The sequence below is a fragment of the Octodon degus genome, unplaced genomic scaffold (genome assembly GCF_000260255.1).
Source record: "Octodon degus isolate 3935 unplaced genomic scaffold, OctDeg1.0 scaffold00260, whole genome shotgun sequence".
Classification (NCBI taxonomy): domain Eukaryota; kingdom Metazoa; phylum Chordata; class Mammalia; order Rodentia; family Octodontidae; genus Octodon; species Octodon degus.
In genome coordinates this window covers 15059-40468 of record NW_004524836.1, presented here as the reverse complement: position 1 = coordinate 40468, position 25410 = coordinate 15059, and the positions used below count along the sequence as shown (strand labels likewise).

Here is a 25410-nt window from a genome sequence, read left to right as displayed (position 1 = left end):
CTGGAGCCTCTTCTGCACCTCCTCAATGAACCTTGGAGCCCTCGATGTAGCACCTGGCCCCAGCTCTCTTTCCCCGTGAGAAGCAGATCCCCTCCTAGTAGGACAGACACCACCTTAGTGGTCTGTGGATTATGTGCATCCCAAGGTTGCTGGGGAGGAGAATTTCTCATTAACATATGCAGGCCAGCTTTGAAATAGGTAGTGCTGAGAGTGGCTGCTGCTTTAAAGTGAAAGCCCAGGAAAGCTGCCCTGGCAGATTAGAAGGAGAGTTAACCAAGTGTTAAACTAGGCCTCATTCCTCAGCTGCTTTTGTCCAGCCTGTGAGGCCCTCCCCGCAGCAGCAGCAGGTGTGACAGAGGCCTGCTGACTATGCGGCAGCCTCCCTGGCTTCATGTCTCATAAGCTGGCCCCAGGAAAAAAGTACTCCTCCCCAGCATTCCCGTTGACCTGCCTTTTATCTTCCCTGTCACGGGCTAATGCTTCACCTCATTATCCCTACCTAGTGTGTCTCAAAGTGGCTGCACACTCCCATGGGAATGTTACAGGCTGAGGACAAAGTATAGAAAGTCATACCAAACATGCTCAGGTTCTAAGTAAAGAGGATTCATTTTGGGGCAGTACTGATAAGTGACCAGGAGCCAGAGATCTTGAAGACTGACTCAGGTATCATCGATAAAGTCCATTCCTCCTAAGAAGTCAACCTTACTGTACTACATATATTTTCAGAAGATTAAGAATTTCAGTTATGGAATGATCCCATTGAGATCTAGATGATCAGAAGATAAAACTATATAATTATCCTATCATTATGCTGGGAAAACTCAGCCATGCTTTTTTCTCTGCACTCTAAATTTATTCTTTAGTTAATATTATTTCCATCTAAATGATTGTTCTAAAATTTCAGTTCAAATATACTTATTTGGTTCTGACTTGGAAAGAAGCCTCCTGAGTTGCTCAGCAACCCAAATATGTAACTGTCTTTTGCTTTAATTAGAATCTTACTTGAGGTGGAAGTCTTGACATTCAGAGTTGTATATTTCCAGGGAGGAAGTGAAGTTTTTTGTGGTTAGAATTTATTGGCATGGTTCTGAGCCTCCAGAAATTAATTAGCTGCCAATGATTTTTCCAATAAGAGTTGTTAAAATGTAGTAAAGAAAGTTATCAGCTTATTTCAGCAGTACTTAACAAAAAAGAAAACAAAAGGTAATTTCTAGAATGAGCAAGGGATGCAATCAGCGCCAGGTAGTAAGTACCGCGTTGCTATCAAGGTAATGTGGCAGTGCTGTGTTGCTGTCGGAAGGGGCCACGCTCCTGGCACACAGAAGGCAGTCTGGCTGTGTGTAAGCGGATGAACATGGATTATGACATTAAATACATTGTCAGGGTTGTCTCAGGCCGGAAGTGTAGTTCAGTGGTAGAAGGGATTCACGCTCTACTAACTCAGGAGAATAAAATTTTTAAAAGAGCTTTGAGCTCAGCCTGGTGGCACATGCCTATGACCCCAGTGCTCCGGGATGCTGAGTTAGGAGGATTACAGATCAGCACATTAGTAAGATACTGTCTCAAAATTAAAAGCAGTAGAGAGTAGCTCAGTGGCTACCTCGACTTAGCTGGGAGGGAATGGGAGAAGACAGCTAGACGTGGAGTGTTTCCATCTAGGATGACAAAACTGACCTAAGTTTGATTGTGGCTGTGGTTGTATCACTCTTGGCATGCTGGGATCTGCTGAATCTTACATGTTAAGTTTGTAATGGTGTGGTATGCAGGTGTTTGGTTTCATGAATTTCTGTTACTTAAAAAATAAAAACAGTCAAGGCAGAGAATGTAGCTTAGCGGCGTAGCGCCTGGCTGCCAAGTGCAAGGCCCTGGGCTTAAATCCCAGTACCAAAAAAATCCAAAACAAAACACTAAGATCAAGTAAAGGGCTGGTGATAATAGCTCAGAAAAAAGGCCCTTAGTTTAATCCCTAGTATAGCATTAACAACATGGAAAGCCAGGGTTGTGCAGAATAATCTACCTATAACTAATATGTACAATTTGGACATTCAAATAGATGTTTAAACCAGGTTGAAGGGCCGGCCAAGTAACTCAATGGATTTAAGTGTCTGCAAGCAGGCACAGGGACCAGGGGTTCAATCCCCAGAATTGCCGTGCCTGCCCCACCCTGGGGGTACACTGAGATAGCAATTGAGACTGGGTGTGGTGGCGCACACTGGTAATCCCAGCTCCTGGGAGGCTGTAAACAGGCGGATCACTACAAGTCTGGTCTAGTAGTGAGACCCTGAACACCCTGTAGACTCCCCTAAAATACGAGCAAGTGAGAGAGAGTGAGCCGGCCGACCTGGGGAGATAGCTCAGCGGTCTAAGTGCCTGCCTGGAAATGCAAGGACCCAGGCTCAATCATCGCTATCCTGCGGGCTATGGGAGCACACGGCTGTAATCCCAGTGCTGGGGAGGCCAAGCGAGATAGGAGGAACACTACGAGGCTGAGCTGCACCAAATAAAGAAAGAAAGAAATTTTGAAGAAAAAAAAAAAAAAAAGGACAATTTTCTTCTCATTGGTTACTCACCACAGATTCACAAATAAGTCTGTGATTTCAGCAACATGTCTAGGGGAAGCGTCCTCAGAACAAGGGTTGAACTTGCTCTTCGTTTCTGTGTTCTCTAACCTGTGGATCTTTCTAGAAACAGGCTGTGAGCACGTACCTATAATTTGCTTTCCATGCTATCATCTTCCAAGCCAGACTGTAAATAATTAATAAATCTGTAGGATTGTGTTTCAAGTGGTGAAAAAAAAAAAAAAAAGAGAAAGGTAAGAAGATGGTGATTTGGTTGCTTCCCTCTGCATAGACCTTGTGACACTGTTAGAGTAAACACCCAAGGCTTGGAATTATTGATGTGAATATTTAAATAACGTTCTCTCCTCCAGGAAGCTCAGTATAGCGAATGACAACGTCCATCCATAAGATCATCATTTAATCTGATAGCAGTCAGGGTTTTTTTCCATCATCCTAAATGTTTCTAAAGCTTCCTCCTAGTCTGCCACCCACCCTCCTTTTGCCAGAGATAATTTTCTAGGCCTCGGGTTTCTCCTTTTGCAAACCGTGGAGGCTGCCTTGGCAGGTGCCCGGCTTAGCTCCTGGAAGAGGCTCTGTGCAGTGTACAGCAGCCTCCGCGAAGCTCCGTCCGCATCTGAAAGCACTTCTGCGGTCTGCTCCGCATCGGCGCTTTCTTCGGATGAGTAGGAGCCAGAAGCCAGCGCCATGGCAACCACAATAATAAAGCCCTGCTTTTACATTCCTGCTAGATCCCATTACCTTGTTGTAGAGGCTTCTCAGCCCTGTCTTCCCACAAAGAGGAGCCAGGCCATTAGGGGTGAAACTCGGCACAATCCTAGAAACAGCGCGGAGGGCAGCACATGCGCTCCGCAGACCCTGTGGGCGCCTGGGAAGCAGCTTGCTTTCTAAGCAGAGATGGGGCCAAACCGCCGCAGCTGTTTGGAGAATTTGCTCGGAGGGGCAACCAAATACTTGAAATAACAACACTTTTACTACTTACTGTTGCCAGTATTTAGAAAATCTTTCAATGTATTTTTCAGTGCTAGATTCGACTCTACCCCTGAACTACCAATCAGTATTTTGAGCATGTGGAGTTAACTGAGTCCGTGTGTTATGCTTCACTGTTCTTTAATATGTGTCTGAATAAGCATAGTAAAAGATATTTTAGAGCTCACGTGGGGAGTAAAATTTTTCATCACTAGATTAGAGTTTAAAAGAAGCCCCCTGATAATAGCTGCGTTTTAGGCTTCAGGGCAGTCATAAGAGCTGAAATGCAGTGGGTTTCACGAAGTGTCCCAGGCAAAAACAAAAAAGCCAGGCCTGGTGGGGCACAGATGTAATACCAGTACTCATTAGGCGGAAACAGGAAGATCCTAAAGTTTAGTCCAACTCCAGCCTGGACTGCATAGCAAGACACAACCTCAAAAACCAAAACAGGACCAGGGAGGTAGCTCAGCGGCATAAGCGCCCGCCTGGCAAGTAAGTGCAAAGTCCTGAGTTCACTCTCCAGTACCCCCCGCCAAAAAAATAAATCCAGATTAATGAAATGAATACATTTGAGGCATATAGCTAAGGTGTTGGATAAACATGTGGCATAGATAGATACAGTACTATTTCATGGTGAAATAACAATGGAAACATTAAAATCCAAGCAGAAAAAAACAAAAGGCAGGTTATGATAGTAGCATACCATCTGGCTCTGCAGCAGGCAGTATTTGCATTGAATAATTACTGATCCATCCAGTAAGGTATTAATTAGGAGGTGAGGAGAAGGAGGGGGGAGTTAAGTCCTCAAGAATTGTGACAAGATGTCAACAAATAATGTCAAAAATGGGTAAATCAAAAACTTCTAAACACATTATTTAGAAATAGAGAATAAAATGTGTGGGAAGCTATCAAGAAAAGTTGATGGTGGGTGCATGTGAGATCTGCTGCTACAGTGGTGTAAGGTTGGGAGTTTCGTTATAGCATAAATTATATTTGAAGGGCCAGCCTGATAGCTCAGCGGACTAAAGCCCTGCTCAGGCAGAGTGCAGCAGCTGAGTTTGATCTATGGTGTGTTGTGCCAGCCCCACCCCCAGGGTGATTGAGACTGGGCTTGGTGGTGTGTGCCTGTAATCCCAGAGCTTGGGAGGCTGAAAACAGGAAGATCACTATGAGTCTGATTTATATAGTGAGATCCTGTACACCCTGTTCTAAATACAGAAAAAAAATTATATTTGAGAATTGGTGCTCTTTTTTTCCTTTCAAAAAGAACAAAGGTGTATCCAAACCTTAAACAAGCCCCCGATCTTGACTCGTTTTCTTTCTGTGTCAGGCAAAGGGCTCATAGAGGTCAGAAACACTGAGATGTCACTCCAGCGCCAGATTGCTGGTCTGCTGCTGTGATCAGGGTCCAGAAAGCTGATGGTGTCACAGCTCTTACATCATTGCTTGGGCAAAGCAAGCCTTGGCACATTGCGAAGAGGGTACCATTATTTCTCAAATCGCTTTCTGTAATTTACTCAAATTCATCTCTATAAAGAAATAGCTACATTTTCTAAGAAAGTTTGATACACTTTTCCTTTTATTTTAGCTTCAATGACGTTGCCCAACCTGTGACGTTCCCTTTAAAATGTCGAATTTCCTTGTCTCCATCTTTTTAGACAGCCGCACCTGTACCCACTAGGAGAACAAATAAAGTATGTTGATTGCGTGACTCAACGGTGCTGCTCTGTGGAATGATAATGTGAGCCTCATTAATTCTAATTTTAGATTTGAGAGCCACATTTTTATGAAAAGTGAAAGAGAACCAAGTAAAATTATATTTAATATATTTTATGTAATCCAGTACCTGTGTCCAAATTTCATTTTAATAGCTACTAAATATAAAAATACCACAAGTGTCTTATTGAGTTTTTTTGTACTACATCTTCTAATTTTATTGTGTATTTTATACTTTAGCACATTTCAATTTAGGTGCTAACTTTCCATCCAAACTACGATATTCGATTTGTATTGAGGTTTCATAAAACTCATGGCTGAAAAAAAAATCATCTTTCATACACATGTAGATTTAAGAGTACTTTAAAAGTTTTCCAGTGATTGAACCTAGTAGTGGCTTTAAATTACTATTAATGCTGGCCCCACCCACGGGGTGTGCTGAGACTACAATTGAGCCTGGGCATGGTGGCACACTCCTGTAATCCCAGCTCTTGGGAGGCTGTAAACAGGCGGATCACCACGAGTCTGATCTAGTAGTAAGACCCTAAACACCCTATGGACCCTTCCCTAAAATACAGAAAAAAATAAAAAAATTAAATCAGGTGATATTAACTATGATTAAATATTCAACTCCTCCATGCTACGAAGTATACTCTAGGTACTAAGTAGCAGCAGATATCTAGTGATGATTATTATATTAGAGCAAGCCCTGAAAACAGCTCATTAGTTCAGTATTTCCTATGAATTCTGTCTTCTCAGTACCCACCAAATATTCTCTTCTAAGAGCTTAAGTGGGAGAGAAGCCTAGTTCCCACATCAAATAGACTGTATGGTAGATTTTAGAAACTATATGACCATTACTATCTTCAAAGCAAGTGGTTATAGAAATTATGAATACATATTGACTTCAACGGAATGGTTTTTTTAAATTAAAAATGAGATGAATAATTCTTGATGGGGGAGTTAAGGTCTCACTGTATATTTCAGGCTGGCTTTGAACTCATGACAATCCTCCCATCTCAGGTTCTCGAGTGCTAGGACTACAGATGTACACCATCACTTCCAGCTAGAATTCGTATGTTTGTATTTAATTTTCTCTTACTGGTAAACCAATTAAAGAATGGTATGTATCTAGAAGCAAAGTAATGTGTTGAAGCATGAGGCATTATGGTTTGTATTTAGGACATCAGGAAACCATGAAGAAAGCAAAAAAAGAGAAATGATTATTGACACAATCAATCTTGGTCTCCCAAGAAGCAAGACCAAGAAAAGCAGTGTGGGCTAAGCCCTCTATTTGAGAGGTACTTCCTAAAACCCCGTATTTGGGTACGGAGAAATGGAACAGGAATGGAAAGGGACTGCTAAAGCCTGTTTTATTAAGCACTAATGAGTGCAGAAGCTTAATCCCAAGCGTGGATTTTGAAAAATGGTATGGGACATGTGCCAGAGTTATATCAGCACAGGGAAAGGAAAGTGAAGCACTTAGATGCCCCTTCCCTCAGCCATTAGTTTAGAGCTGTTCTCAGGTGGTACAAGCCTTCCTTGTCCCTGTCCCACCCACAGAATGACACTAGCACTCAGGGAAAGCCCTCTGGACAAAGAAATCCAGCTGTTGGCAACTGAAAGTTAGCACAGTGCACTGGAAGGTACAGGGTACAGAATATTGGGATGTTAATGTACTGACTCTGTTAGACTTTTTGCTCTTCTATGTAAGGGCACAGAACTAAAAGATACTTAGATCTTTGGAGTTGTTTCAAAATATATACTCAATGGCCTGGATCCTCTCTACACTAGATCTGAAATCCTGATGACAATGTTCCCAGTTCCCCTGCCCTGAGACCTGAGGAGGGAAAGTGTAGAGACCAAGAAAACCTGCAGACTACTTGTAGTCTAGAAAGGCTTTGTGCCAATGTGGAGCCCATTGAGTATCTGCAACGGCTGTAGTTGATCCACAACATACAGTATTCCCCACTTCTTGGGAACCTCAGCTCTGACTTGTAGGAATTCTGTTCTCCACCAAGATTGTCTTCCAGTTCTGTCCCACTTCTGCTAATAGTGTGTGTTGATTTCATCGGCTGTGCAATCTTACCATAAGGAAAACTATGTGGGGATTCCCAGCTTATAGAATCCAAAATACTAAACTTTAGTGGCCTTTAAAATGGGATTTTCCAGTGTGAACTTTTTACAGAGTTCACACTTTTATTTGTCAAAGACAACCTGTTGAACACTAAACAGAAAAATAGAGGTGAAACAAATGAGACATTTCATAATTATGCAGTAAATTGAAAATTCTGTACCATTTCTGCCAAACAAGCAAAATTTTGAGAAAAGGCACTCGATATGCATTTTCCAATTCCATATAAGGTGTAGTACAATACAGCATAAATATCTGAAAGTTTATTAGATTCTAGATATTGTGATGGTTCTTAATTGACACTCTAGGTTCTTACCATGTATTGTTAAAAAAAAAAAAAAAAAAAAAAAAACTAATGTGGAATAGACAGAATTTTTCCAGTAATTCAAAGCAAAGCCAAACACAAACCCATTGGTTTTATGTGATTCTTTCAGACTAAGAATTATATAATTTTTTGTTTTTCACCCAAAGAGTAATTTGGATTGGACCATTAATTGCTAATCCAGTTATGTTCATTTTTTTACCTTGAAGATTAGTTTTCTATTCGTCTGCCTTAGAATTCCCTTTTGTTGACCAGTGTGGGTGGAATGTCAACCCTTTAAGGTTTCAAAGTGGTTTGTGCTAACTTTCCATTTCTGTGACAGACACAATCAACCTCTAAAGGGAAGTTTACTTTGGCTCACAATGTCAGAGGTTTCAATTCCTGGTCAAGTGGATCCATGACTTGGGCTTGTGATGAGACAATCGTCATGGCAGGATGTAAGCAGTAGAGCAGGAAAGAAAGAGGAGAGACCGGAGTCCCAGAATCCCCTTCAAGGGCGTGTGTGGGTGCGTGCACACACACACACACACACACACCTCTCAAGCCTTCTAGCTAGGGCTCCCACCTGCGAAGAATACCCCAGCTTATAGAACAAGCCTTTCAGATATGGACCTTCCAGTGTTGCACATACAGTCCGCGTCATGGCAGCATCTCCAGCGTGGACTTCCTGTGCCCAAATAATTTGGAATTGTCCCTGAGTATTCAGGATTCAGGTCTTCTGAGTTGTCCAGAGCTCAGTCTTGTTTCTGGTCACCAGAGTAGACCAAATTTAAATGCTCATTCCTACCTGACCTCTTCTCTCTCTTTTTTTTTTTTTTTTTACGGGGGATTGAACTCAGGCCCTTGCGCCTGCCAGGGAAGTGCTTATTCCACTAAGCCATCTCCCTGGCTCCTGACCTCTTTTCATCTAAATAAGGTTTTATACTATCTGGAATGTTTCAAGTACTTACTTCATAGATGATGAATGTTGAAGGTTCTTTATATGTTCTTTTATTTATAGTACTGGCGATCAAACTCAGAACCTTGTGCTTGCCAGGCAGGCACTTAAGCTACTGAGCTATATCCCCGGGCCTCATATGCCTTTTTCTATTCAGTGTTTTTTCAACCAACTAGAGAAGAAATATTTGCTATTTGAATTGTAGAGATCATGAATTGGAAGCTTAAAGGTTATTAACTGTTTAATGAATCTTCTAAGGTCACTCAGAAGTCATGATATATTACCTAATTTAATTAATGAGATTATCAGGAAGAGAAAAATTGGTGGGGAATTTTAGTCTCTCATAGTCTTTTGTCCTGTGATTCCATTAATCTGCTGCTTAATGCAATTCACATGCCTACTGGGTTTTTTGTCCAAGCAAAATTAGAATTTAAAATATTTAATATATAAGCAGAAGGTTCTTGAAGCATGATTATTTGCTCCAGTAAAAATTGAATCTAATTGGAACTGAGTTATTATAAATCAGTTCCATACTGTATGATATTTTTATTTGCATTCTATCATTTTTAACTGTTAGAAATAGTCACAGAGCCTACACATTATTTTTAGTCTGATTTACCACATATATTCTAAGAAAATGGTACAAGTGGGCCTATAAAGAGTTCATTTTATATCTATTGCTTCCTCTTAGAGTTCATGCAGATTCATAGAACATTCTGCAGAGTTCTACAGTAGGAACATATATGAGTTTTTGAAAAAATATGAGTCATTGATCATGTCAGCTAAGCATCTGACATCAGTGAATTAATTAAGTTACTGGAGTCATTCCAAGGAAAATAAAATGGGCTCTTGTTAGCATCTCCTTTAAAGAGCTTTGAGCTCGGGCTGGGGAGATAGCTCAGTAGAGTAAGCGCTTGCCTGACAAGCTCAGAGTCCTTAGTTCAATCCCCAGTAACACTAACTAACTAAATAAATAATGATCTTTGAGCTCATAAAGGTAGATTTTTATGGACCGCAATGACAAATCTGCACCAGAAGGGTCCAGTGTGGAGTTAGCATGTGCCTCAGTGCGTGCAGTTTTTATGTACTTCAGGTTTGCAGCAGAAGGCTGACAAGCGCAGCTAACCACTCTCCACACAGCTCGGACGAACCTCTGTGGTAAGCTTAGCATGTTCCTGAAGAAGTTCTATTAACTGGATTGTGCTACAAGTTAGCTTTGGATTCCTGAATGATTTAAATTAGTTCTATTGTGAATTTAAGCTTCTATCTAATAGAAAATCACTGTTCCAATAAAGACTATTCCAGCCAACACTCTTTGAGCCCCAAACTTGATACCACTTGGGTTTCAGGAGAGGCAAATAGTTTGGGATGGCAGTATCTTCTCCGTGGATTAGGATGACCGGTAGCGCAGACTTTGGAGCCACATGAATGACAATGTACTCGTCATCTGAGATGGCTCTGGAATCATAGGCCAGGGAAACAGCGATAATTTCTAGATAGCTTCCTAGTGACATTCATTCTGGAAATTTATCAAAGCGCTAAGGGTAAATTCTGTTGTGAATTCAAATAAAGTGATTGAAGTACATTGGAGACCACCTAAAATTACATCAACATACAATGAGGTTCAGTAACATTAGTTTGGAATCAAAATACCTAGATTCCCAGGATTTTGTTCTGTGTTGCGCTATGTTACTTTAATATGGTAGCAGAAGGCAGGAAACTCAACTCACAGGTCCTTTAGAAAGTGACTGTCTCATTGCTGTTTGTTTCTCATTAAAATATGGGGAAAGAAAAAAAAAAAAGAAAGTGACTGCAAAGTGCACAGCTGGGGGCTGGGGAGGTAGCTCAGTGGAATAAGCACTTGCCTGGCAAGCACAAGGTCTTGAGTTCAATCCCTAATAAAGCCCACAGATGGATTTTAGCTATGGCTTGCCTGAGGCTCAGGTCACATCCGCAGGTTGGTCTTGCTCGGGCTCACCGCTCTCCTCCTTTCGCACAGCTTTCTCTGTTCTTAGTCATTTGTCTTGTGGTGCTCACGTGATTCCCGGAGCTCAGCATTGCAGCTGTTCCTCTTAAAGACCAGTGGGGGAAAAGGGAGTTTGCTTTCATCATAACTCAAAATTTGTGCACACGGTGGCTGTACCTGGGCCAGTCACCGAGGCGAGGTGCTGACTGCACTGACTGGATGAGTCACGTAGCCCAGGGGCCTTGTTCTGCATTGTGAGAAGAGGGGGTGGCCCAGATGCGGGCTGATTTGTGTGTTTGGCAGTGGTGAGACTGCAGTAAAGGTACTAATAAAAGTTAGCATCTATTTAGTGGTTTCTTACGTGGCAGGCTCTGTGCCAAGTGATTCACTGTGAATTACCTCATTTCGTAATGGGTCAGGATAGTTCCCAGTGGTGGGCGTTTTTCCTCAGTGGCTGCTGTGGTTAAGATCACTAATTGAGAATGTGGGTGAGAGTGGGCGTGGGAGCTTCCCGGGAGGATGTAAAGCTATGAGGTCATCCTTTGGACAAAGGGAGAAGGGGTCCAGAGTGGAATAGAGTAGGGCAGTATGGAGTGCTCATTGGAAGACAGGGATCATAAATTTCAAGTGAAAACAGATGAGTTGTGAGGTATTTTTCCTCTTAGCAGTGTTCACATGTTGGCATGGAGACATAGGAAAGGTGAATTTCGTAGGATATAGGTTCTGTGAGGATATGAGAAAGCAGCAAAGGACCCGTTGGTATTTTTTAAAGAGTTTATAAGCACAAATCATGTGAAATGAACTGGGTGAGGAGAGAAGGGATGTCAGGACAGGACTGACAGACAGATGAGGGGAATTCATGGCCAAAGAACTAGAAAGGAAAGAAGTGGCATTTGGAAAGTGATGTCTTATAATTCAGGACTTCAGGGGCAGTGCTATGCCTAATGGTGACAAAGTCCAGCCCAAAGTTGGGCATGTGCAGCTGAAGGGAAAGCAGAAGGAAAGGCCCATCCATAGGAAGAGGGAGGGAATGCTACTGACAGGCCAGGGCTCCTGGCTGGCTAGCCCCCTCAGCACCGAAGTTTCAGAAAGTGGAGATTGTTAAGCCAGCACCTCAAGAGAGTGATATAGGAGATTAACAAGAGGTGGCTGGCCAGTGGCAGCAGGGACAGGGTTATAAATCCAGATGGAGAGGCTCTCCAAAGACAGGTGGTATTTAAAGGTGGTTGTGCTGGTGCTTGGTGTAGTGGTCTGGAAGTGGCAAGATGGGCAGGTCCACCAGTCCATCTTCTGGCTCTGAGATATGTGGAGTATGGTTTAATAGAAGTACCCTGAAAAGAGAGCGTTGAGTGTCCCCTTAACCATAATGCAGAGAAAGTAGTATTCTCCTGAAGCATCTGTATCAATCAAAGCAAGACAATGAAGGGACCACTTAATAAGGAGTTGGAGGGGCTGGGGTGATGGCTCAGTGGAATAAGCACTTCCCTGGCAAGCGCAAGGGCCTGAGTTCAATCCCCGGTTCTGCCAAAAAAATCATTCACAATAAGGAGTTGGAGGCTGTAAGGAATGTACTTAAATTTTCAAGAATCACAGAGGAATCATGTAGGAGCAGGACACAAGTGGGAAATTTCTGGATTCTATGATGTATAGAGCAGTTAGAGCCACCAGGATTTGAGTGCTATTCATGATCTAGGCGAGCTGAGCTTCAGCAGCCCCTTGAGGCAAAAAGGTACCAAAATGAGGGACCATCTGAGAGAAGATTAGGAGGCCCAGAACTTTGCAGAGACCCTAAGGAAAGGGAAGAATGGGTATCCTTTAGTGTTTAGGGCCACTCAAATTTATTCCTCTCCTTAATTGGGAGCTAAGCCTTAATTTTTACCCAGTGAAGGGACCCTTGCAGAGTAGTCAGTTCCACAAGAGAAGTAGAGCTCCCAGGCCAAATTAAGGAGACAGCTGAGGAGCGCCACCATCACAAGTGGCAGTACCTAGTGACAGTGACACCTGAGAGGGAGCAGTTTAAGGATGGTCCCTGAGTGCATGGAAAGAGGGGAAAAGGCAGAAGGAGCTGGAAGATGTTAAATGGAACCAATAGAAAATACTTAGTATGAGAAACACAATAGTTTAAATCAGGAACACAATATATGGATTAAAATGTATAAAGAATACAGCTCAATATGAATTGATGAGCTGCAAAATCAGTTTGAGGAACTGCTATAGCTTGGGAAATCTTCAGTGCCCTCCAAAGTCCCATAGACTAAAAGCTTGTTCCCCAGTCTATAGCCCTACTGGGAGCTGGGGAACCATTAGGAAATGGGACCCAAGGAGAGGAAGGCAGGTCATTAGGGGCATGTTCTTGAAGGGAATATTGAACTCTCAGCCTCTGCCTTCCTTTCTTCTCCCTTCCCCTCCCCCTACTTGCTCCCCTTCCCCCTCTTGCCCTTTCTCCTCCCCCTCCCCCGCCATCCTGGCTGCCAGGAGATAAGCAGTCTCCTCTACCTTATGCTGCCACCATAATGTCCTAAGTTACCTCCAACTAAAAAGCACCAGGGCCAAGTGACCACAGACTATGAACCCAAATAATCCTTCCCTCCTCAAGTTGACTTAGCCTAGGTATTTTGTCCCAGAGATAGAACTAGGAATGACACAGAAACGCTTTCACAAGTTATCCAGGATGATTGGAAGAAATCATTAAAGACCCAGGGAAGCGTTGTTTTATACTTGTGAGAATATGCAAGATAAAAAAAATAGTGGTAATACCAAATGCCAGCAAGAATGAGAAGCTGTATGTATCATTTGACCATGCCCAATAGCAGTGTAAAATGTCATGTTCACACCAAAACAACTCAGTGTGGCAGTTTCATAATAAAAACTACTGCACTAGCGATTGTGCTTCTTGGCATTTATCCCAGAGGAATGAAGGCCTGTGTGCACACAGAACTTGTACACTAATGTTTATAGCAGCTTTCTTTGTAAGAGCAAAAAGCTAGCAGCAAGCCTGTGTCTGTCATCTGGTGAATAAGTGGCAGTGTGTCGTGTTCCGTGCCATGAAATAGTACTCAGAAATAAAAAGAAATGAATTATCGATACTTGCTTGGTTGGATGGTAGGGGAATTATTCCAAGTGAAAAATGCCAAACTCAGAGAGGCATATATATCCAATATGATTCCATTTATGTACCATTGTAGAAATGACAACAGTATAAAAATGGAGAAGATACAGGCAGTCATCAGGGATCAGGAAGGAGAAATGGGAGGAGAGAATTGCCCTGTGGCTATGGAATGTAGTATTTTAGTTGTGTTTAGTGGTTTAATATAAAGTTACAGTCAATTCCTTTTAAAACCTGCACATGCATAATCTTGGTTAAATCCAAGCGAGTACTGTCATTGAGTTAACTGTGCCATTCGATTGCTTGCTTTTTTTTTTTTTTTTTCTGGAACCAGGGATTGAACTCATGCCCTTATGCTTGCCAGGGAAGCGCTTATTCCACTGAGCCATCTCCCCGGCCCCTTGATTGCTTGCTTTGATAACATGCTACAATATATAAGGTTCCACAGCTGAAAAAGCTGGGAGAGGAGTATGCAAGTTGTCTATGTGCTCTCTCCGCCATTTCCTCTGGGTCTATAATTATGTCAGAATAAGGCTTTTCTTCCTTTTTCTTTGTCTTTGTTGGAGTGGGCGGATGAAAGAAATATGTAAAACAGAAGAATGAATATAACCAATAGGATAAGAATTGCCAAGAGCAGCTAAATGTAGGAGAAAATTTTGGAAATACACTCTTTAAAGTTTCTAATATCAGAAGAAAATGTCATACCATGTCTCATAAGTAGATAGTAAGTCAAAAATATAGAATAAATCTTAAACAAGAATTAAGGTTAAACAACATTCAGAAAATTAATTAAATATTAAAATATTTCAAAACAATTCAATTAAGAAAAAGTAGACAATATTAAAATGTGAAGTCACTTGTTTCAAGACTGAAGGAAAAGTGAATTACCTCCGTTTGAAAATGTGCCCGGAGTTCCAGAATAAATGACAAGCACTGAGAGGTAGACATAGTGACTGTTACTGCTTATGTCTAGGTGTCCCCCAAAGCCTCATGCAGTTATAAGTGGGGCTTTTTAAGAGGTGGCTGGATCTATATAATGTGTGAATCTGGGATGAATTAATGCTGGAATGCTAGGATCAAGAGTGCTAGGAATGGGCCAGGGAGATAGCTCAGTAGAATAAGCGCTTGCCTGGCAAGCATCAAGGCCCTGAGTTCAATCCCTGGTATGGCAAAGAAAAAGAAAGAAAAGAGTGCTAGGACTAAGGCTGAGTGTTATCCACCCTAAGTAGCCTGGATAAAGTATAAACAATAGAAAGCACTGTGGTCATCCCTTGTTCCTGCACTACCTTACCCTCCATAAGCTTTCTCTACTGTGATGCCTGTCTGCTGTGCTACCCTGCCTTAGAGCCAGCCAATTATGGAGAGAAACTACAAACTTTCGGCTAAATAAACCTTTCCTCTTTCAACTTAGAGTTTCAGGTATTTTATCTCAGCAGTGAGAAGAGTGACTAAGACAGTGACATTTGTGAAGATCAAAGCCTTATTCTAAAATAAAACACCAACCAGAAGGTTACAGAGGAAGAACAGATCACTTCTGAAAAATAAGAATCCTGATGACAACAGACCTCTGAACAGCAACAATGCTGTGAACAGAGGGCTTGTCTAAAATGCACATGCAGTAAACTGCACAGGCTCAAAATACATCAAGCAGCAGAGAGGAACTCATTAACATTCTTAGTAGACATTTCAACACATGCTTTCAAGACATCAAACAAAATTAAGGAGCGAGAAGATCTCAATATAATTAATAAGCTTAGACATTGAGATATGTATACCCAACATAGACTCGGCAGTGTTCTTTGATACAAAGGGAACATTTAGCCCCCAAAAAGTGGTGACTCAGAACCAATTTCAAGAGGTGTGTTACTTGGCTGTATTGCAGCAAAGCCAAAAATAATAATTTTAAGTGGAGAATTTTAAAAATCACATGCAATGGAAACTGAATATATAATACTAAATAACCAATTACTAGGTTAAAGATAAAGCCTATTTTTTTTTAGAAATCTTTTTTTTGCATGCAAACTTTATTATTGGGTTTTCTTCACATAGATCTAATGTTTATCAAGTTTTTTATTGGATACTTTATGACTCCTGGTGTTATTACATCTTGGTCACTTTGTATTACATTTTCTGCTCAGGTACTACTGATGGATATGAAATTATTTATTTTTTGTATGTTAATCTTGATTCTTGCCTTTTAAGCAATTTTCTACTTTTAATAGCTTTCATACATGGCCATGTGATACCCAAATAGTGGCAGCTTGTGTTCTTCCTTTCCAAGACTTGCCACCAGCTGCAGCTTCTGCTTTCAGGCTTGGCTCATTCTCACCTTATTCATGATTTCAGTGGGGGAACTTCCAGTGTTTTTTTCTCCCATTAAGTGTAGCATGCCTGCATGATACTCTTTATCACATGAAGGAAACTTTCTACCACTCTTAATGACAATGAAAACTAGGTGCCATCTCAACCTGTGGCTTCCTTGTCTAAGTGACTGTCTACTAAAGGAAAAGCAGCTGGGATCCTTTTGAGCACATTCCCAGTTCTTTTAAGGAGAAAACACTGGAGTCCAAAAACGTCACTTCCATTCAACATCTCAGCGGCCACATATGAACCACATAGCCACACCTAGCTCCACATAGCCACACCTAGGTTCAAGGGAAGCTGGGCAATGACCCTTTTCACTGGACAGCCTGAGCACTACTGCAGTAAAGATTGTCCAAATAGGACAGGACATGAACTGCACAAGTGACTGTATGCTTCTTAAATTTGTCCACATAGTAAAAAATGAAATTGTACATTAATCATCCTTGCATTCCCAGAATAATTCCCACTCAAGTGTGAACATTGTTTTGGTGTATTGTCCCCGCGGATTCTATTTGGGAGTACTTTATTTAGGATTTTTGCATCAGTGTCTCCTGAAAATAAATTTGTTTCAGAAAGTAGTAAGAACACTTTTTACATTTAAACAATTCTTTGCAGTTTTTAAAAATTCATTTCACATACATTATCTCTTGTGGTTATAGATGATACATCAGAAGCTCAACGTATTTTTGGGGGGAGGAGCAGCTCAACTTGCCATGACGGCAGGGCTGGCATGGCATATGGTGCCAGAGACTGAACTGTGGTCCCCTGCACCTGTGTAAGTTTGCCTAAGCAGGTGCTTTAGACTGCTGAACTCTCTCACCAGCCCCTCATCATGTTGTTAAAGGCCAACAAAAGTATGTAAGTAGAAAATATCTACAGATTGAATAGTGCAACTTCTTTTAATTGCCTAAATCCTAGAGAGCCAAAAGTAAGACTAGAGTATAGATTGGGGAAGAGACAGAGGTTCAGGGGCCTGAAAAGGGAGTTCTGATTAGAAGACCCCAGGGAAGGATGGTCACCCCCTCTGGAAGGCACAGGGAACAGTGGGGCTCTGAGCTCTCTGTAATGTCTGGCATCTGTGATGTTCTAGACATTATACTAATGCAGATGTTAAACAACCCCATTCGAGTGTGCAAGTAAAGGGTTTTTTGGCTAGTAAGCATCTTTGGCTTTGTGAACTTTTGATTCCTTACTTACCTGTATGTACTGACTTAGGTCACGGCAGCTGAGTGCTCTCACAGACAAAGGAGCACTCAAAGCACAAGATGCTCCTGTGTCAGTCTGGCAGCCAGGGCATGCGTGTGCTGCTCACACCCTCCCCTGGGACTGGAGAGATTTTCCAGAACACACAGTAATTACCTAACAGCAATCACTCACCACTATAAGTATGAAATGCCTCTGGGAGAAGATAGATGGTACGCTGATGTAATTTTGCCAAGAGAGGCACTCAATATTAAGAATAACTAGGTGTCACAGTACACATAGAGTTACCTGGGTAGCGCAGCCTCTTAGCTTTTACCCATACAAAGTATGTGATCTCTGAGGCTTGGCGCCCCCATTGTGTCCTACTCACAGAACTTAGCTACTTAGGGCAACATGTAACCCCAAGATTGCTCCCGGGGGCTCTCAACACCCTACCCACACCCCTTTTGGCCTGCTTCTCTCCTGCCCCCAGTGTCACACACATGCACAAGCACGCCTGTGCTGCAGGCACACCTGGACCACTCCAGGCTGACCATGTCGACGCCCATTCCAAAATGAAGCCACAGCCAGGAAGCAGTCTGATTACGTTCTTGGTCAACACGCACATCACATTTGAGAAGTTAGCTTTTGAAGTAGCTGTTGGCCTTGAATTTAGGGAGCAGATCACAGTGACAATTCATTCAAATCTATTTCATTTTGCACTGCTTGTTCCATGGCCTAGGTACCTAAATTCTTAAGGATTATTGAGATAAATTTCTATCCCCTGGATCACTTCTTTTTACTATGCACAATACACAGACTAAAGCACAGAGACATGTCCCAGAACTGCATCTATTTTTAACATCATCAGCCCTTCGAATTAATTATGAATATTAAACATGGATGAGCTTGAAGTCCTGATGAATAGACACCCCCCACGCACTCTGCTATTTGCACAGTCTCTGTCTGCCGTTCCTTGTGGATGTTACATGACTTGAAGGCACAACATTGGTGTAAACAACCCAAGAGGTGTCACTAAGCATTGTGGTTTAAAATAAATGCTTTAAAATAGTTAATTATACCTTTTCCCCCAAAAGAAGAGATAGTGTCTCCTCAGCCCCCTAAACATGGATAAAGCTTTTGGAGATCCAAACTTTGGTAGCCTATTTTTAAAGTGCTGAAATGGAGTTTAAAAACAAGCTTTCCAGAACCAAGTCACAGCTGCCAGACTCTGTGGTCTCTCATGTGTAAGGACATAAGGGGCAAATTGTAGGGTGAGGGAAAGGAGTGGGGAAAGAACATTTAGGCTACCAGATAAGAAATAGGATAAAAGCTACACAACTAAAAGCTTGGTGCAGGTTGAGCAAAAAATAGGTAAATTTAGAAGGGGATTAAAAAGCACAGTACAAAGTAGACCTAAATATACCTGAGAATTTAGAAAGGAAATGAAGCCCTAGCCTCCCTCCTTTCTACCTATTTTTCCATTTTAAGAACTTAATAAATATTGTGGTGTTATTGAAACACGTTTGGGTTATTCAAGATTTACATGTAGAAAGTAAAACTATAGAACTACTGCAAAGATATTGAGTGAGGAGCGGTGGTGCACACCTGTAATCCTAGCACTTTCTGAAGAGGCTGAAAAGCAGGCAGATTCTTGAGAGGCCATGAGTTTGAGGCCAGCTGAGGTCCAAAGTGAGGTCAAGGCCAGCCTGAATTGTGTAGTGAGATCTTGTCTCTTAAAATGAAAAAAGATATTAAAATGAATATTTCTATGATTTTGGGTGATGACAAACTCTAAGCAGAGCATCATGCCTGGAAGCTATTATAATATACATTAGTGAAATTTGACTAAAAACTGTAAAACTTGTGCATTCTCAGCATAGACAGTCTCATTCTTAACCCCTGAACCCCATTCTCAAAAGAACTCTTAATTCTAAAGCCTTAAATAAACATGTCTTTTTATATATGTAAGGAAATAAATTAAATGAAAACTTATGATCCTACCATGACTTAAATATTTCTGAAAGAGCTGCAGTGCCTGGGTGATCCTCCCTAGGCTGGATGAGTCCAGTATACAAAGATCGTGTATCTGTAGAAGCAAAAGCTGCCAGCAGCCTTAATCCCTCACAAAAGCCCCAGACCACATGCAGCCATTAGCCAAAGAAAACAGCCAAAGAAGGGGCCCGAGCAGCAGACCTGTCCGTGCACTCTGCGAAGCTGGAAACAATAGCTGAACTCCAACACTCTGTGCTTCATGGTTCTACAGTCGGACCAATGCAAGGGTTGGAGGAATTTTTAAGTTATATTATCCGTGTGTCATGGAGAGATTATGTTGGCCTTCTTAATGATATAAAAATATTTCATAGTGACAGATACTTGTATGCGGTTCTAATATGGCTAGCTTTTAAAGCATTCAGCCTGAGTGAAACACCATCAAAGAATGTAGGTTGAAAATCTGCATGGAGATGAAGGTCAGAGGAAAATTCTAAGTAGCTTCTAAGTACTTGCAACACCCTGAGCCAATGTGACCCGGTTTCATCTCTCTGAGTGCCTGCAGCATGTGGCTGTGGCCAACTTTAAGCAGCCATTGTGCGGTTTCATGTTGTCCTGAATCTATACCCTAATTGCAGGTTGGCTCTTTAATGTGAGGTCACCTGAAATAAAGGAAAATGTCCACGTGGATGGGGGCTTTTGTGCCCCAGTCTGCCTGCAGCTTTCCCTTTGGATTTGAATAGGCTGACTGCTGAAACTCCAGTGTAGTTGATACTGTTTTCTGTGTATTGACCCAGTAACTGGTTGGGTTAGGTCCTTGAAACTTGGTGTCATAGTCTTATAAAAGCCCCCTCATGGAGACCCTAGAATTCCTCACCACCAAGCTCCACACACTGTCATGAAGCATCATGATTATGAGCTGTATAGCTCCAGCCCGCTTGCTTCAAACAATCTAATAACAGAAGCAGCATGGTGATAAGAATATTTGAGCAGGGGAAGGAAAACAATCCTGAAATGATCTGCCTCCACTTTCCCTTTGTTTGGGATGGGGTTGCAGAGCTGTTTCCACTGAATGAGCTAAAATAAGCAAAGAGTAGCTATGGGACCATTATTTTACACTGCAAACCATATAAAAACTCTTTAAGTATCTGGTTTTGGTTGCTTGAGTACTAACTGTTGGAGAAAATTGCCTTGGAAACCATTTGCAGAGATCTATAATTGAGTATTCATCGTCTGTATTGTGGAAGGGAAAGGACAGTCAGACAGGTAGCACAGCCCCAGCATCTCACCTTCTGCTCCAGTGCCGAATGCTCTTGGCCCTCAGGGATCTGCAGATGTAGTGTGCAACTGTAAACTGGGCTGACCTGGAAGGGTCCCCTGTCTACCAGATCCGGGGTCGGGGTCAGTGCCATGAAGTTGAAAAGAGCAGCCTATGACCTCACTGGTGCCAAAAGTCATGAATTCAACTGAGGTCTCTTCCAATAGCCTCCCTGATAGCAGATGAAAGAATGTGTTTCCATTTCTGGCCTGTTAGGGGTTCTCAGCCCAGCATGAAATTCACAAAAGCAGTGGCATCATGTGTTTGCATGGTACGTCATCTAGACATTTCACTGTGATTTCCCTCCACCCCACCCGCTTCCCGACTGCCCCTCCCCTGCCCCTCTCGCCACAGGTGTGGAAGACATTGTGGCCATAATGATTCCTGAGCCCAAAGGGAAGGAGATAGTGAGCCTGCTGGAGAGGAACATCACCGTGACGATGTACATCACCATCGGGACCCGGAACTTGCAGAAATACGTGAGCCGCACCTCGGTTGTGTTTGTCTCCATCTCCTTCATTGTCCTGATGATCATTTCCCTGGCCTGGCTGGTCTTTTACTATATCCAGAGGTTCCGATACGCAAATGCCAGGGACAGGAACCAGGTGAGTACCAAAGAGTTCAAAGAAAAGCTTCTTAAAATTCTTACAAAAGCAATACACATGATTATAATCTTTGAAAACCACCGAGGAACACGAAGACAAGAATAGAATTACCCATGGGCCCTCTACTCGGCAGAAACATATTTCCCAAATACATACATTATCCTGCTTAATAGTGTTGTATAACATGATCATGATTGACTATATTCCTCTTCTTTTTGTGGACAATTATTTAACCAAGAAAAATAAAGAGAGACAGGGAAAGTGAGTAGAGATCATGCTCATAGGGTTCCTCATATATTTATGTAATATAGATATTTTTAAAATAAAATGATAGCACACTTAACTGTATCCCTCTTTCTCACTTCATCTGGGAGATTATCTTGGTGTTTGATTTGTATCAATGCACAAATCAGTCTCATTTCTCAATTTCCTGATGTGCACATTGTCACATGTATTCAACTCCTATTATGGCCGTGTTTTCCCTCATAAAACAACATGTACTCATGACACTTAGCACATCTGTGAGCATGTAAAGTAAAGCCTATCAAATTTAACTTGCTAGAATGATATATATATTATAAGCTATAACAGCTTGGCAACTTATCTGCCCAAAACTGTTGGACCAGTTTCGACTTTATCCAATAGTACATAAGAAATAGTGACAGCTGCTTTTGGGATGTGATCTGATAAATTAAAAATTATAATTTTTTGGAGCTAAAGTATGTAGAGCTACAGTGTATAGCTCAGTAGTAAAGCACTGACCTGTTGTACTCTGAGTTTAATCCTCAGCACTGCAAAAAGTAAATATATATCACATGCTTTGTATTGTAAGATTAAACATTTTCAAGTATAACAGAAAAATTGAACTTTTTTGCATAATATCTGCTTATATTATTTGGTCAGTTTTCGTCTGAAATATTGGTCATTTTCTTTTAATGTGCAGAAGGTCTTTACTAACAAGGAAATTAATCTTTCCTTGTGACACTCGATTCAGGTTTCTGTCCTAGCTTATCACTGTCTTTGATTTTATTTATGTTTCTTTCTGACATGCATCCATTTTTGGTTTTTACATAACTAAGTTTATGAGTGTTTTTATATAGCTCCCGGGTATTACATCAGATCATCTGCAGGCCCAGAATATCGACAAACTCTTGCAGTATTTTCATTTACCATGTTTTTATTTCATTTTTATGATTAACTCATTTATTTATTTATTTATTTATTTATTTATTTAGCGGAACTGGGGATTGAACTCAGGCCCCTGCGCTTGCCACGCAAGTGCTTATTCTACTGAGCCATCTCCCTGGCCCTATGATTAACTCTTAAAACACTTATTTTAGTATGAACAGTACAGAACTAGCAAACCTTTTTCAGATGGCCTACCATTTTTGAAACTGCAGTTCACTGAATATTTCATGTTTTCGCCTCTCGTATGCAGTGTCCTCATTTAGCATATACTCAATACCTAATCTGTTCCTGTGCTTTCTCAACTGGACCATTAATCTGTCCATTCAGACTCCAGTTCCACATAGTTCTGAGGACTGTAGAATTATAATGTGTCTCTTAGTTTTCATGCTTGCTTTTTTGTTGTATCTGTATTTTTCACATTTTATCTTCATATGAATTTAAAAATCACTATATCAGTTTCAAATGTATAGGACAATTGAAGTGTGTTACTTTGTCAAGTCTTCCTAACCAAGTATAACTTCCTCAACTCTTTTTCTAGTATCCAGGAGTATTTTATAATATTCTTGCTAGTTGTGCACATTCATTTTTTTATTTGTAGATACTTATTCTATTGCTATTACAAATTTTCTTTTGCAATATATAAAATTTAAATTTTTGTGTATTTTTGCATTATTAATTGCTTCATTATTATTGCCTTAACAATTATGCATAGTATTTATAATATACAGGGTTACTGAAGAGCTCTATAAATTTACATATCTAATCCTCATAAGGGCTGGCCAAATAGCTCAGTGAATTAAAGCACCTGGGGCCAGGGGTTCAATCCCCAGGCCTGCCATGCTGACCCCGCCCTCGGAGTGTGCTGAGACAGCAATTGAGCCTGGTGGTGCACGCCTGTAATCCCAGCTTTTGGGAGGCTGTAAACAGGCGGATCACTAAAAGTCCAATCTAGTAGTGAGACCCTGAACATCCTGTAGACCCTTCCCTAAAATACAAAAAAATCCTCATAATAATTCTATAATAAAAATTTTTATTATCCTTGTACAGATGAAGAAACTGAGCATAGAACGATCACCTGTCTCATCACTAATAAAGCCAGGAACTGAGTCACAGGTGTGACTATATATATTACAGTATCAGACCTGCATCAGTAAACCTATAGTTATTAATAATTTTGTCGTTTCAAATGTTAAGCATAGTATTATTCAAAATGTATTAGCTTTCCTGAGAAACCACCAGAAAAATCTAAAATAATATATTGAAAATATTTCTTTTCATGTAGTACTTGTGGGAACATCCTCAGTTTAGTGAGATTTTTCAATCATTTTTCATTTTATTATTTCATCATGTCTTCTAAGTTAATATACATATTTGTCATGTTATACAAAGTATCAGAAAGATCAGCTTTTTAGTAGGTGTTTAATTAAAAACAGATATTTACTCCAAATAAATCCCTGCTGAATAACTGTGCTTGACCTTTTTTTGTTTTGTACTATTCAAAAGAATGGACTATATTAATGGGTTTTCCAATTTAACCATCCTAAATTTGTAGTGTATTCCTTTCATCTGTCTTGGATCATAGTTATTATTTGGTATATTACTCATTTTTTACCTTAGCGTTTGAATGTTAAATATGCCCATAGTTTACACTTTTGTCATGTTAAGTAACAGTTATTACTCTGGCTTTATAAGGAGTGTCACACTTTTCTTCACTTTCTGTAGTCTACAGCTGTGATGTCCAATATGGCAGTCACTAGCCGTGTGTTTTGTTTTGTTTTTCTATACCAGGGATTGAACTCAGGACCTTGTGCTTGCCAGGCAGGTGCTTATTCTACTGAGCTATCTCCCCAGCCCTAAGTGATTCATTCATTCTTTCTTTCTTTCTTTCTTTCTTTCTTTCTTTTGCTGTACCAAGGATTGAACTCAGGACCTTGTGCTTGCCAGGCAAGAGCTTATTCTACTGAGCTATCTCCCCAGCCCAAAGAGACTTCTTGCAGTGCCAGGGATCGAACTCAGGACCTTGTGCTTGCCAAGCAGGTGCTTATTCTACTGAGCTATCTCCCCAGCCTGATTCTTAAGTATGAGTAGAAAGCTTCTGTGAGTTAATAGGTCTGAATTGTTTGGTTTAGGAAGATAGTTGTTTTACTTTTTTTGTTTATTTTATGGCAATTGATCTATTTTCTGTAACTTCTAGAACCATCTTTTAAACATTATTAATGCTTTTTTCTGTTTCTTGAAATGATGCCTATTCATTTTATTAAACTTTGGCAACCACACAAAAAATCACTTAGAGGAAAATCCAAGCACTCGCTACCACGCTGAATTGTTGGCAGTAGAGCATAGTGTTCTTCGGGCACTCGCAACGCGTCCACACATGTTCAGTGAGTTCTCCTTCCATGCATGTGGACAGGGGTGCAAGGCATGCTCACACACACATGTGTGCAGTGCACATTACACTGTGCATTTCCCATCATTAATCTTCTGAAACGTGAAGCTGCATGAATGTCAGGTTCCACTCTGCTCCAAAAAGAGAATCCTTTTTGTTGTTAGTTTTTTCTCGTGGGATTTCAGTGTGGATTAAATGAGTTGATGTACACCATTGTCAAAACCTCTGAACCCAACACTAATCACAGCAATGTCCAGTGAATAGTATCTTCTTTAAATTTTTTAAAAATGGATTTAGTACAGGGTCTCACTACACAGATCAGACTCGTAGTGGTCCTTCCTGTTTTTCAGCTTCCAAAGGGCTGGCATTGCAGGTACGCACCATCACACCCAGTCTTAATCCCAGTCTCAGTGCGCCCTGGGGGCAGGGCTGGCACAGCAGGCCTGGAATCGAACCCCTAGCCCCTGCGTCTGCCTAAGCAGGTGCTTTAATCTGCTGAGCTATCTGGCTGACCCTGCCCAGTGGAGGGTATCTTTATTATTATTACTATCATGCCGATTCCTCAGTGACTATATGCCCTATAACCCAAGTTTGCCACTTTCTTTAAATATTCTAGGATATAAATGAGCACAGTGCCGGCTAGACATGA

General features: G+C 41.2%; 1 protein-coding gene across 1 annotated transcript in view; it reads left to right on the top strand.

Moving 5' to 3' along the window:
• Positions 1-25410, top strand: part of Rnf150 (ring finger protein 150) — a gene marked incomplete at its 3' end in the record, with an annotated part of 192183 nt that overhangs the window by 151793 nt on the left and 14980 nt on the right. Inside the window, exon 2 of the mRNA XM_004646211.2 lies at positions 20937-21187. Within this exon, the coding sequence (XP_004646268.1) occupies positions 20937-21187 (251 nt within the window). The remainder of the gene's footprint in view (positions 1-20936; positions 21188-25410) is intronic.